Source organism: Piliocolobus tephrosceles, chromosome 1 (assembly GCF_002776525.5).
Source record: "Piliocolobus tephrosceles isolate RC106 chromosome 1, ASM277652v3, whole genome shotgun sequence".
NCBI classification, from domain to species: domain Eukaryota; kingdom Metazoa; phylum Chordata; class Mammalia; order Primates; family Cercopithecidae; genus Piliocolobus; species Piliocolobus tephrosceles.
The window spans coordinates 62,557,933-62,572,030 of record NC_045434.1 but is presented as its reverse complement, the minus strand read 5'-3'; the positions used below and the strand labels follow the sequence as shown (position 1 = coordinate 62,572,030).

At 39.1% G+C, this 14,098-nt stretch overlaps 1 protein-coding gene and 1 non-coding gene across 3 annotated transcripts in view; both read left to right on the top strand.

Moving 5' to 3' along the window:
• NUCKS1 (nuclear casein kinase and cyclin dependent kinase substrate 1) overlaps positions 1 to 14,098 on the top strand; it is a 37,365-nt gene that overhangs the window by 16,731 nt on the left and 6,536 nt on the right. For both annotated transcript variants that reach the window (XM_023187020.1, XM_023187019.1), the window contains exons 2-5: positions 3,630 to 3,679; positions 5,423 to 5,528; positions 9,526 to 9,581; positions 12,906 to 13,058. In XM_023187020.1, the coding sequence (XP_023042788.1) occupies positions 3,630 to 3,679; positions 5,423 to 5,528; positions 9,526 to 9,581; positions 12,906 to 13,058 (365 nt within the window). The remainder of the gene's footprint in view (positions 1 to 3,629; positions 3,680 to 5,422; positions 5,529 to 9,525; positions 9,582 to 12,905; positions 13,059 to 14,098) is intronic.
• On the top strand, positions 1,902 to 2,033 carry LOC111522838. The gene has a single exon (XR_002725350.1). It is a non-coding gene; the product is annotated as a small nucleolar RNA SNORA72 (small nucleolar RNA).

The following is a 14,098-nucleotide window of genomic DNA, read 5'->3' as shown; positions in this document are numbered from 1 at the left end:
ATATCATTTACCATTCTGATGGTCCATTCTTATATAGTTTCATAGGATATATCCATTGCTACGTCATACCCGGAAACTGGGTGATAATGTTAGTTGCCACCCCACAAGCACCGGATAAGCTAGAATTATACCTACAAGTTCAGAACCTGTATTTTAATTATTAGAGGATAAGATGTAAGAGTTCCTCTTCTAGATACCTTCCTTCCTCTGGTTCCATGACCCTCCTTTTTTTTTAATCCTAAATAATACAGAAAATGGTTGTGTTTGCATTATCATCATGCTATTTTTCATGGCATTTGTCATTAAAAATCACTGTTTTGCCAGAACATGGCAGGCATTTCCATATTAGCCCAAAAATATTAGATTTTTTCATTGTCATATTTTTAAGAATGAAAATATATTTTTATTGTGATAAAATATGCTTAGCAGAAAATTTGCCATCTTAACCTTTTTTTTTTTTTTTTTTTTTTTTTGAGACAGAGTCTCGCTCTATTGCCAGACTGGAGTGCAGTGACGCGATCCCTGCTCACTGCAACCTCTGCCTCCCGGATTCAAGCAATTCTCCTGCATCAGGCTCCCGAGTAGATGGCACTACAGGCACGCACCACCACACCCAGCTAATTTTTGTATTTTTAGTAGAGACGGATTTTCACCATGTTGGCCAGGATGGTCTCAATCTTTTGACCTTGTGGTCCGCCTACCTTGGCCTCCCAAAGTGCTGGGATTACAGGCACGAGCCACCGCGCCTGGCCCATCTTAACCGTTTTTAAGTGTATAGTTCGGTACTGTTAAGTATTTGACATTGTTGTAAAGAACGCTTATGCAAAACTGAAACTAAACCCACTAAACGATAGCTCCTCATCCCCACTCTTCTAGCCTCTGGCAACCACCACTCTACTTTGTGTCTCTGTGAATTCATCTACTCTAGGTCCCTCATGTATATGGAATTAATGATCATATTTAAAGTTAGCTTCCCTAATAATATGGTATCTTTGGTAATAAAAGCTCAGCTTCTTACAATAAAATATATAGTTGGAGTATATTTAATGGTTGCAATAAACTAAAGAAAAACAGAAGGTGGAACTCCGTAAGAGCCTTGTTTTTTTCTCTTTCTATTTTTTTTTTTTTTTTTTTTTTTGAGACGGAGTCTTGCTCTGTCGCCCAGGCTAGAGTGCATTGGCCGGATCTCAGCTCACTGCAAGCTCCGCCTCCCGGGTTCACGCCATTCTCCTGCCTCAGCCTCCCGAGCAGCTGGGACCACAAGCGCCCGCCACCTCGCCCAGCTAGTTTTTTTTTTAGTAGAGACGGAGTTTCACCGTGTTAGCCAGGATGGTCTCGATCTCCTGACCTCGTGATCCGCCCATCTCGGCCTCCCAAAGTGCTGGGATTACAGGCTTGAGCCACCGCGCCCAGCCGCGTTTTTTTCTCTTTCTAATGCTGAGTACGTAACTGTATCTTCCTCTACATATAAGCCCAAGCCTTTTTTTCCAGAATTCACCTCCACCCATATCATCTCCACATACTATACTAGAAGGTGGACCAGTGTTTGCATTCTGACCATCCTGTCTTTGAATTTAAACGATATCTTAATCTATACAACCAAGATTATCCCTCTGTTCAGGTTTAAGTATAGGTGGTAGCATATATTTCTCTTAATTTTTTAAGTTCACTTGATCGATTTAGGCCTACAGTAAAAGTGCATTTTTAAATCTAAGGCTCTTTTGCCAGGTAGGCTGTTTGGGTACTAATATGGAAGCATATATCTCTCTCTCTAGAGAGGGAGTATTAAACTTTTAGATTTAGAATGCAAAGTACAAAAATAGAAATGAAGCTTTGTTTGAGATGTTAAAGGTACCTTACTTGCTAGGGAGTACTTAAAATCATTTAGAGTCAAATAGATTGTGCAAATATTCTCACTGTTTTGATTTTATAATAGTCAGGACAGGCTAACCATTTGCTTTATTAAGACCATGCATATATCCCCAGAACTAGTTCTTTCCCTAGGTCTAGTTTTATAAATGCTGCTGATAAACCAGGTCTGTAAAATTGGAAAAGGAGAAAAAAGTTTAGAAACAAAACAATAAAGTCAAATACAAATATACATAAATTTGTGAGGCTTTCATAGTTTTTTAAATAAAGCATCTTTTGATTGGACCAATTAATTTGTTGCCTTCCCCTTCTGTATAAGGCTTAACATTACCATAATTTTTGTACATTATAATGTAACTGTACTATACCTAAAAATTGCCTTTGCCTTGAAAAGCTTAGTAATAACCTTGTTTATCAAGTATACATATATGTGTGTGTAGCAGTAAGAGTAAGATATCATTTACAATGTTAGCTTATAAATATAGTATCTTTGTATATAATGAATATATAGGTACATGGTGATTTGGTTCATTTTGCTGTTTTATGTATATTTGTTTGGAGAGATGGGAGATTGTTTTGTAGAAAAGAATGGTATTTGAGGCCAGGCGCGATGGCTCATGCCTGTAATCCCAGCACTTTGGGAGGCCAACGCGGGCAGATCATGAGATCGGGTTCGAGACCAGCCTGGCCAACATGGTGAAACCCTATCTCTACTAAAGATACAAAAAATTAGCCGGGCGTGGTGGCGGTTAACTGTAATCTCAGCTACTCGGGAGACTGAGACAGGAGAATCGCTTGAACTTGGGAGGCGGAGGTTGCCATGAGCTGAGATCTCGCCATTGCACTCCAGGCTGTGCGACAGGGCAAGACTTCATCTCAAAAAAAAAAAAAAAGAAGAAAAGAATGGTATTGGAATTATCACTGAGATGAGCAGTATGAGAATTGTAGCTTGACATACTTGTGGTTTACACTATGCTTTCTTGTAACAGAATGTTAAGTATTTTGGCTTGAGAAGTGGGGGCCCTTAAAAAATACTTTTTGCCTGGGTGCAGTGGCTCGTGCCTGTAATCCCAGCACTTTGGGAGCTGAGGCAGGATGACTGCCTGAGCTTAGGAGTTTGAGACCAGCCTGGGCAATGCAGGGAGACCCTGTCTACAGAAAATGAAAAAAATTAGCCAGCACACGTCTGTAGTCCCAGCTACTCAGGAGGCTGAGGCAGGCGGATTACTTGGGCCCAGTAGGTCAAGGCTGCCGTGAGCCATGATTGTGCCACTGCTCTCCAGCCTAGGCAACAGAGTGACACCCTGTCTCAAAAAATTAATTAAATAATTTTCTTTTCTTTTCTTTTTTTTTTTTTTTTGAGACGGAGTTTCACTCTTGTTGCTCAGGCTGGAGTGCAGTGGAGCTATCTCAGCTCACCACAACCTCCGTCCCCTGGGTTCAAGCGATTCTCCTGCCTCAGCCTCCCAAGTAGCTGGCATTACAGGCATGTGCCACCACGCTTGGCTAATTTTGTGTTTTTAGTAGAGACGAGGTTTCTCTGTGTTCATCAGGCTCATTTCGAACTCCCGACCTCAGGTGATTCGCCCACCTTGGCCTCCCAAAGTGCTGGGATTACAGGTGTGAGCCACCATGCCTGGCAATTAAATAGTTTTCAAAGAGCTACTTCAGTTCTGTTTATGAAAGAGAAATGTGTGTTCTGATGTCTTAGAAAAATCCTACAGTTTTATGATTTTAATTGGAGTCTCTTCTTTCTACAGAAATAGGAAGGTTGTTGATTACTCACAGTTTCAGGAATCTGATGATGCAGGTAAGTTTTATGGTTTCAACAAATTGTAAGTTGGACCAGTGGAGGTTACCAGCTTATATACTTTTATTATGCTTTTGAAATAAATTTTACTTTTTTATTTTAAAGTATTTACCGAAACTATGTCATGATCTGTGTCAACCAAAGCAAAAGTTGAACTTACATGGATTTTAACTTTTCCATGGTAAATCATTTATAATAAACATTAAACAATTTTTTTCTTGGTTTTGGAGTCCAAAGTTTAAATGTCCAGTAATTCTGATATAGTGTTCATTACTTAAAATATCTCCTGCTGTCAGCCAGGCGCCATGGCTCACGCCTGTAATCCCAGCACTTTGGGAGGCCAAGGTGGGCGGACCAGTTGAGGTCAGGAGTTCCAGACCATCCTGGCCAACATGGTGAAACTCCATCTCTGCTAAAAATATAGAAATTAGCCGGGAGTGGTGGCATGCGCCTGTAATCCCAGCTACTCTGGAGGCTGAGGCAGGAGAATCGCTTGAACTCAGGAGGCAGAGGTTGCAGTGAGAGGAGATGGCACCACTGCACTCAAGCCTGGGCAACAGAGAGACCCAGTCTGGGAAAAAAAAAAAATTATTCTACAAGCCAGGCACAGTGACTCACGCCTATAATCCCAGTACTTTGCAGGGGGGAAAAAAGCTCCTGCTGTTATTACAATAAAACTTGTGCCTTTGTATTATGTTTTTCCATAATAAAGCAACTAAGATGAGAGTCTGTTTTGTGAAACAGCTTTGATTTGTGAACTAATTCATCACAGAATGAGTGTTGTAACTAAGTCTTAGCCGTAAGAGGTTTTTTCAGAGTTGTCTCCTTAATCTCACTACTTTCCAGATATGTTTACTATTCTTTTTTCTTTCTTCTTATTCTAAATTTTATTTATAAAGATAATATGTGCCCTTTGGGAAGACTTCGAAAATACTGAAAGATACAAAGAAGAGTAAAAAATGTAATGTGTAGCACTAATATTTATTAAATGCTTGCTACATGTCAGGAATTGTTTCAAATGTTTGTATTTCATATTTACTTAGAATAATCCTGTTAATATGTGATATACTATTATTTTTATTTTGAGTATTTTATGTTATTAAAAGGTATTTGGAAAATTCCTATCAATGGTTATATAATATCCCATAATGGAATTTATAATGTTTCTGACCACTTAATAATTGCTGATGCTCCGGACTACTTCCAGCATCTCGCCATCGTGTGTGTGTGAGTGTAAATGGTGCAGTAAACGGTTTTGGAAATAATTTCCTTTTAAGGTAGAGTCATTTTCGTTAGTTTTATAGGGCTTTTGAAATTGGAAATATTTTCTTCAAATGCAAGATTATGTTGTATTTAATACTTTAGTTTAAAAGTAATTTGCTTATTAATAATAATTGTGTTTACTTCCTGAAATGTTGGTAATATAACCATATTACGATAATTTTCAAATAAGTGTGAACGTGTTGAACTCAAAAGGGGAGGGTATCAAATGATAAGAGAGGCTTAGCTAAAAATAGATGAAATATATATCATAAGGACTAGAGGGTAATATGCAAAAATGAAGTTAAGGTGATAGGACTGGGTTTGGAAATAATTTAGTTTTTTAAAACTGAAAGAAACTATTTGGGAAATCCTGCTCTTCTCACCATTTAAACAGCATGAGAGATAATTATGTCAGTAAATATAGTGGTGATTTTAACATGCAAAAATCATAGTTAATTAAGTTTGAAAAACACTGTTTAGATGAAGATTATGGAAGAGATTCGGGCCCTCCCACTAAGAAAATTCGATCATCTCCCCGAGAAGCTAAAAATAAGAGGCGATCTGGAAAGAATTCACAGGAAGATAGGTAAGAGGCATTGTTTTTCTGTTCCCACTTACATTGTCACCACTCTGAGATGAGAGTAGTCTCTGATCTCTAAATTGTTGGAATCTCATATACTTTTGAAAAGTACTTACTGTCCACTTAATATTTTGCATATTTCATATTATCTCAGGCTGTGCTTGAGTATATAATTTGTTATCTAAGGTTAATATTGACACTTTCATTGTAGTGATAACAAAAAATAAGTGATATATCCTGTTCAATCACAAATCACTGGCACAATTATAACTAAAGCTTGTAGAATCTTTTTTTTCTTTTTTTTTTTTTTTTTTTGAGACGGAGTCTCGCTCTGCCGCCCAGCCTGGAGTGCAGTGGCCGGATCTCAGCTCACTACAAACTCTGCCTCCCGGGTTTTACGCCATTCTCCTGCCTCAGCCTCCCATGTAGCTGGGACTACAGGCACCCGCCACATCACCCGGCTAGTTTTTTGTATTTTTTAGTAGAGACGGGGTTTCACCGTGTTAGCCAGGATGGTCTCGATCTCCTGACCTCTTGATCCACCTGCGCCGGCCTCCCAAAGTGCTGGGATTACAGGCTTGAGCCACCGCGCCCGGCCAGCTTGTAGAATCTTAAGTTGTATAGCCTGCTGCATTTTGCTGTCTCATAATCAATTCTCCTTTGTTTAAATAATTTAACCATTTTGGAGAGTTTCTTTTCCCTTCGTTTTACAAATGAGTTGTGATTTTAACAATAAGTTTGCCTCATAAGACCAGGATATTAGGAGGACACGGTGGCTCATGCTTGTAATCCCAGGACTTTGGAAGGCCTAGGTAGCAGGATCACTTGAGGCCAGGAGTTTGAGACTAGCCTGGGCAATATAAGGAGACCACGTCTCTACACAAAAATATAAAATTTGGCCGGGAATGGTGGCATTTGCCTGTAGCCCCAGCTACTCAGGAGTCTGAGGCAGGAGGATCCTTTGAGCCCAGGAGTTCAAGGCTGCAGTGAGCTATGATTGCACCACTGCACTCCAGCCCAGGTGACAGAGCCAAGACTGTCTTGGGGGAAAAAAAAAAAAACAGGATATTGTAATTTCTGCCCTCTTATTAAAGGTATACACACTGTCACACTCAGTATAACGTAACTTTAAGACCTTCTTGGTGATAATGGTGATTATAGTGATGATGATGGCTACTGTTTATGATTATTATGTGACAGTCTCTATTATGTGTTTTACATACACTATCATTTAATTCTCACAACATCTCTATTTGGGTAAATATTAACTTAGAGGGGTTCTGTGATTTAACCAAAGTTATCCAGCAAATGGACAAACAGGTTTTGAAACCATGTCTGTTGGACTCCAAAGTACATTTTTTAACCATTAGAGCTCTATACCGCTTCCAAATAATACTATTACAAATGAGCAGTTCAAATAAATGAAATATTTCTCACTAGTTCTCCTAAGAATCTTGGAGCACCAAAATCATTATTAAATTCATATATTTACTTAGTAGTTTTATTTATGTTGACAACCTCTAATATTTTTTTTTGCTGGAACTTTTCAGAAATGTGCTTTTAAGGAAAAATAATACAGAATTATACTGTTGGGGAACAAGCCATCTAGAGCTTCTTGGTATATGTCTAACATAGTTGTTGTTTGTTTTTAATAGAGATAGGCTCTGGCCATGTTGCCCAGGCTGGTCTCAAACTCCTGGGCTCAAGCGATGCTCCCATCTCAGCGTCCCAAAGTGCAAGGATTACAAGTGTGAGCCACCATGCCTAGCCTAGAACAGTTTTTTGTTTGTTTGTTTTTTGAGACAGTCTCACTCTGTCACCCAGGCTGGAGTGCAGTGGTATGGTCTCGGCTCACTGCAACCACCGCCTCCCGGGTTCAAGTGATTCTCCTGCCTCAGCCTCCTGAGTAGCTGGGATTACAGGCGTCTGCCACCACACCCAGCTAATTTTTGTATTTTTAGTAGAGACGAGGTTTCACAGTGTTGGCCAGGCTGGTCTTGAACTCCGGACCTCATGATGTGCCCACCTCAGCCTCCCAAAGTGCTGGATTCCAGGCATGAGCCACCTCACCTGGCCAAACAGTTTTATATGGCAGCCCAACTCACAACTATTTTTCATTATGTTCATTATCTTATTTCTCCTAGGAAAGACCTGCTTTGTGGCATGTTATAATGTCTCATTTACATAATTAACTTCTAGTTTACAGTTTTTCTTGTTGCAGTCATTTGATTTTATTATTCTAAGTGCTGGAAGGATTGAAATAAATATAGGTTTTATTCCTATCTGTATGCCTTGTGTATTTATTCTCAGACCAGTGCTCTGTTGATTTTTGTTTTCAAAGTTCAGCCTTCACTTAACTTTGCTGTAGTGGTGCTCAAAGATTAATGTAGTCTATAAAGTCAGTCAAAGAGGTAGAAAAAATAATATAATTCATCATTGTGTTAGAATTATGAATTTGGTGCTTATTTTGCATAAAAAACATTTATACAGAACAGTCACAGATTTCAGAATTATAAAGTGTCTTGGATTCAAGTTGCTTAGTAAAAGAATATGTTTGGTCATTCTCTTTGCTTAGGAATCATGGATTCAGTATTTTCTCATTTGAGTGTGGTCTAGATTATGGGGAATACCAAAAGTGATTTATAAGACCTGCTATTTGAGAAAGGAAAACTTTGAAGGCAGTTTTTATGTGCGAGTTTTTGGTTTTTGTTCTTCAAAATTTTGCATGGAATCGTAAAATTGTAGCATTGAAGAATACCAAGTGATTTGCCTAAGATCATACAACTAACTAATGACAAAGAGATAGACTACTAGGGGCTGGGTATGGTGGCTCACGCTTATAATCCCAGCACTTTGGGAGGCCAGGACAGGTGGATCACTTGAGCTCAGCAGTTTGACACCAGCCTGGGCAACATGGTGAAACCCCATCTCTATTTTTAAAAATATGTAAATTAACAAAGAGAGATAGGATACTAGAATCCAGATTCTGGAGTTAAGACTTATGAAGACATAATGTGTTGGTTGTGACTAAAAATTGTTTTTAAAAACTTCCCATTGAGCTTTGAAGCTCCTTAACATCTTATTTTACTTTGCAGAGTGATTTTGAGCTCACTTTTATTTTCTCTATGGTACCACCAGGCAGGACTATATGTTGATATTTCTGATACAAAGAAATATTGGAAGGAAATATTAATAAGGGATAATTCAATCAATTTATTTTCCATTTTGTTTTAGGTAAATTTTTAGGCTTATTGTAAGTTAGATAACTGAACTACAATTCCTGTTTTTTGTTTTTTTGTTTTTTTTTTGAGATGGAGTCTTGCTCTGTTGCCCAGACTGGAGTGCAATGGTGTGATCTCAGCTCACTGCAACCTCCACCTTCCGAGTTCAAGTGATTCTCCTCCCTCAGCCTCCTGAGTAGCTGAGATTACAACCATGTACCACCACACCCAGCTAATATTTGTATTTTTAGTAGAGACAAGGTTTCACCATGTTGCCCAGGCTGGTCTTGAACTCGTGGCCTCAAGCGATCTGCCTACCTCAGCCACCCAAACTGCTGAGATTACAGGCATGAGCCACCACGCCCGGACTACAATTCCTTTTAATAATTGTAGATGTTTTAGCAGTTTTTCACATGTATAGTTAGTGATCTTTTAGTATTTTACTATTTTATACTCTGCCTCTATTCAAGAATATTTTTCTTATTAAATATTCTTGTGAACCAAGCTTTGTCCGTAGGTGAAAAAATTCCAGCCTGTGTTGAGACACCTTCTTTTTTTCCTTTGAGTCTTTGGAAGCAGTATTTTGTAATGTAGATAAAATTGTGCTTATTCACCAGCATCCCTGTAAAGTAAGGAAATAAAGTACTCCTTAGCATTTGTTTGAACATTTTATATAGAAGAGGTATTTTTCACTTCTTCTCAAGTCAGAAATCAGAGATCTGTGTTCACTTAGATTTTGAGCTAAGACTTACATGCATTTGCTTTTTTGCCTCCCTTTATAGTGAGGACTCAGAAGACAAAGATGTGAAGACCAAGAAGGATGATTCTCACTCAGCAGGTAGTAAACTATTTTAAATGTAAGAGGTATAATTCTATTTATATATTATTTTATTAGATGTTTTAATAAGCGATTTGTATGCCAGGTACTGTTGCAAATCTGGGATTACAAAGACGTTTCCATCTTCCAAGAGCTCCTAATGATTCTCAGTCCTGGTGGCTTATTACAGTCATCTGTGAATCTTTTTAAAAGTGCATATTCTGGGTCCTGTCCCAAAATTTCCAATTCAATAGATCTCGGGATGTTGGGGCTTGGTTTTCTTTAAGTATCTACACATTATTATGCATGGTCAATATTAGAAATCATTTACATAAACAAAAGACATCAAGTTAAATACAATAATATATAAATATAAAACTTGGTAAAATAGAGGCATTAAAAAGGGGGAGTGGTGGACTCTGGGTGGAAAAGCAAATGAAAGTTTCATTCCACTGTTTTTAGTGGAGACATAGTCTTTTGAAACAGTAGCCATAGAGAAAGCTTTTTTTGTAAAAATTTTAACTTAAAAGAATTAATATGAATTAATAGGGAGTTTCCATGGCCAAATAAAATGTTCAGTCCTGATGATTCTACTTGCTGTTGGTATTTATTTTTAAATTTAATCTTGTAAGAATTGAGATTTTTAATCCATATTACTTCCATCCATGTTAGTTTTGACTTACATTCCCTTGCTATTGTCTCCCTGGATCTCCCTTTAAATGAGACTGCTGTTTAACTAATACAAAGGGGAGAGACAAAGTTCGGCTAAATTCACTCTGCTTAGCTATTTTGCTTTCCTGTCTGTTCAAGTATGCTATCTGGCTACCTAAGTTGAAAAGAAACTGTATTAATCAATTTTGCATTATCTGGTGATCCTGTGATAATACAGTACATGCTTTCACTCATCTGCCTTGTAAATCCTAATTTGAATCTCTTACACTTGCTAGTTCATTGAGCACTTCTGGATAAATAACTCTGTACTAGTATTAAGCTAAGCTTCTACCAAGTGGGTTTAGTTTTGGGTCTGCCGTGTCAGCTTTATTCTGTTTGTCTCTAGATGAGATTTTTAAAAGTGAAAGAGATGACTTGAACACTGACCATGGCAAGGCTCATAGGACTAGAAGTGTTTTCAAAAGAGTGACCACTTAACCTTGACAGAATAAGGGAGCCTAAAACTTGAGGAGAAGGGCTGTAGGTAGAGACTAATGCAAATATGGTTTACTCTAGAGGCAATAGGCTGGCAGCCTACCCTTTAACCAAATTTATTCACAAACACAACTGTGTGTTAAAAAAGTTTTTTTTAGGCTGAGCATGGTGACTCATGCTCGCCATCCCAGCATTTTGGGAGGCCAAGGCGGGTGGATCACCTGAGGTCAAGGGTTCAAGACCAGCCTGGCCAACATGGCAAAACTCTTGTCTCTATCAAAAATACAAAAATATGGCTGAGTCCAGTGGCTCGTGTCTGTAATCCCAGCACTTTGGGAGGCCAAGGCTGGTGGGTCACCTGAGGTCAGGAGTTCGAGACCAGCCTGGCCAACATGGCAAAACTCCTTCTATACTAAAAATTTTTTAAATTAGCCAGGCGTGGTGGCGGGTGCCTGTAATCCCAGTTACTCAGGAGGCTGAGGCAGGAGAATCACTTGAACCTGGGAGGCAGAGGTTACAGTGAGCCAAGATCCCGCCATTGCACTCCAGCCTAAGCAAGAAGAGCGAAACTCCATCTTAAACAAACAAACAAACAACAATAACAGCAAGAAATTAGCCGGGCATGGCAGCAGGTGCCTGTAGTCCCAGCTACTCGGGAGGCTGAGACAGGAGAATAGCTTGAACCCAGGAGGCACAGGCTGCAGTGAGCCAAGATTGTGCCACTGCACTCCAATCTGGGCGACAGAGTGACTCCAAATTTTTTTAAAAAATTATTTTTAATTAATAGACTCTAAGAATATGTGAAAGTAAATTTTTTATAGGCTTCTCCAAACATCTTTCACTAATTGATCTAAATATGTATTTTAAAGATTTTCCAGCCGGGTACAGTAGCTCACGCCTGTAATCCTAGCTCTTTGGGAGGCCAAGGAGCATGGATTACCTGAGGTCAGGAGTTTGAGACCAGCCTGACCAACATGGTGAAACCCCGTCTCTACTAAAAATACAAAATCAGCCGAGCATGGTGGCACGCACCTGTAATCCCAGTTACTCGGAAGGCTGAGGCAGGAGAATCGCTTGAACCCAGGAGGTGGAGGTTGCGGTGAGGCAAGATTGCGCCATTGCGCTCCAGCCTTGGCAACAAGAGCAAAACTCTGTCTCAAAAAAAAAAAGATTTTCCTCAGTCCCCTCTAAATTGAAATGGTCACAAGCCATTCATTATAAAGGATAACAGTTTGACATTATTTTAGGGTTTTCATGTTTTATGTCTTAGAATAAAGATTATTGGAAGACATTCTTTCCCTCTCATACTATGTTAAGATATTTTTCTAACTTTAGCTTTTAAAAACAGTGAACGTAGATTTGAATGTAATTGAGAATTTTAGAGCAAAGCAATGATGTAACTTTAAAGTATAGGAGTTATGTGTTCACGCTTTAATTCAGCTTAGCTACTGCTTAAAATTACATGTCTTTGTTACTTTATATGTAATAGTGGGTACATAGTCTTGTCCAAGCTCATTCTTTGTGAATTTAGGTCCTCCTTTATACATTTTGTAGAATTTTTTTTTAATTTTTATTTCATGTTCTGGGATATATGTGCAGGATGTGCAGGTTTGTTATATAGGTAAATGTGTGCAATGGTGATTTGCTGCACCCATCAACCCATCACCTAGGTATTAAGCCCAGCATGCAGTAGCTATTTTTTAGTGCTCTCCCTCTCCATCCCCCTACCCTGCCCCCTCCCTCGCCACAGGCTCCAGTGTGTGTTGTTCCCCTCCCTGTGTCCATATGTTCTCATTGTTCAGCTCTCACTTATAAGTGAGAACATGCAGTGTTTGGTCTTTTGTGCCTGCATTAGTTTGCTGAGGATGATGGCCTCCAGCTCCATCCATGTCCCTGCAAAGGACATGATCTCCTTCCCTTTTTATGACTGCATAGTATTCCATGGTGTGTATGTACCACATTTTATTTATCCAGTCTATCATTGATGGGCATTTGAGTTGATTCCATCATTTTGCAGAAATGTTGAAGGATAGAATTTGCCCTTTTACAATGAAATAAAGCTGCAGATTATATCCTATATTGGCCTCTATGTTGGCTTTTTCAGTCAGTTAAATTTTCAGTCAATTATTAATCTTTTGCACTATCTTGTCAAATACAAAATTCTTTAATCATTATGTCATGGTAATTCTGATATTGCAGAGGATAGTGAAGATGAAAAAGAAGATCATAAAAATGTGCGCCAGCAACGGCAGGCGGCGTCTAAAGCAGCTTCTAAACAGAGGGAGATGCTCATGGAAGATGTGGGCAGTGAGGAAGAACAAGAAGAGGAGGATGAGGCACCGTTCCAAGAGAGTATGTGAAGTTGTTTTGTGTACTTTGGTCGTTTGGTCATAATTGTAGTTTGTGACCTTGGTTACTTTGGCATTTTCTAGGATGCTAAATGTTATAACCAGTCCCTTAAATTGGATAGCTACTCCCTGTTAAAAGAGATGACTGTGTTGGTTCCTGTTAATATTTTAAAGGTTCAGAGATTCTCATGATTGCCCACCATTTGTAATGGTTGCACTCTTTATTTAATGATGTTTGTGTTCAAACACTGAATGTACAGTTGCTTAAGTAACAGTCACATTAGGCACTGTGATAGAGATTTGTATTTTGCCCTGGTGGAGGAGGTTGTAGACCTCTTTTCACAGAAAAAAAAAAATGTTCATAACAAAAGTTAGGTGTTTCACAGGTTAGTCATATTAGTTCATTTTTTTTTTTTTTCTTTTGAGACAGAGTCTCGCTCTGTCGCCCAGGCTGGAGTGCAGTGGTGCTATCTTGGCTCACTGCAAGCTCCGCCTCCCAGGTTCACGCCATTCTCCTGCCTCAGCCTCCCGAGTAGCTGGGACTACAGGTGCCCGCCACCACGCTGGCTAATTTTTTTGTATTTTTAGTAGAGAGGGATTTCATTGTGGTCTCCTGACCTCGTGATCCGCCTGCCTCGGCCTCCCAAAGTGCTGGGATTACAGGCATGAGCCACGGCGCCCAGCCCAGATTAATTAATTCTGTGTATTTTTGTTTCATGTTTGGTTTTTTTGTTTCACTTATTCATAATTGGACCAAAAAGGCCCTGTTATTTCAGTTTTGTTTCCCTGGTCTCAACCAGTACTACATGAAAGTGATGGAACTACCAAAAGTTATTTGATAGTTTCAGTTTTGATTCAGATTAGCTCTTACTCTTCCTGTTTTCAGTCTATTCAAACACATCACTCATGTAACTCTCTCATGTAAGGTGCATGCAAAATCCATTTGACAACTGAGGCCAGTGATGACTCCAGTCAAATTGGTGCTACAGCTCCAAATAGAATACAAGGGTGTTTGACTCCCATCCCATCCTCTAGTCATTCTTA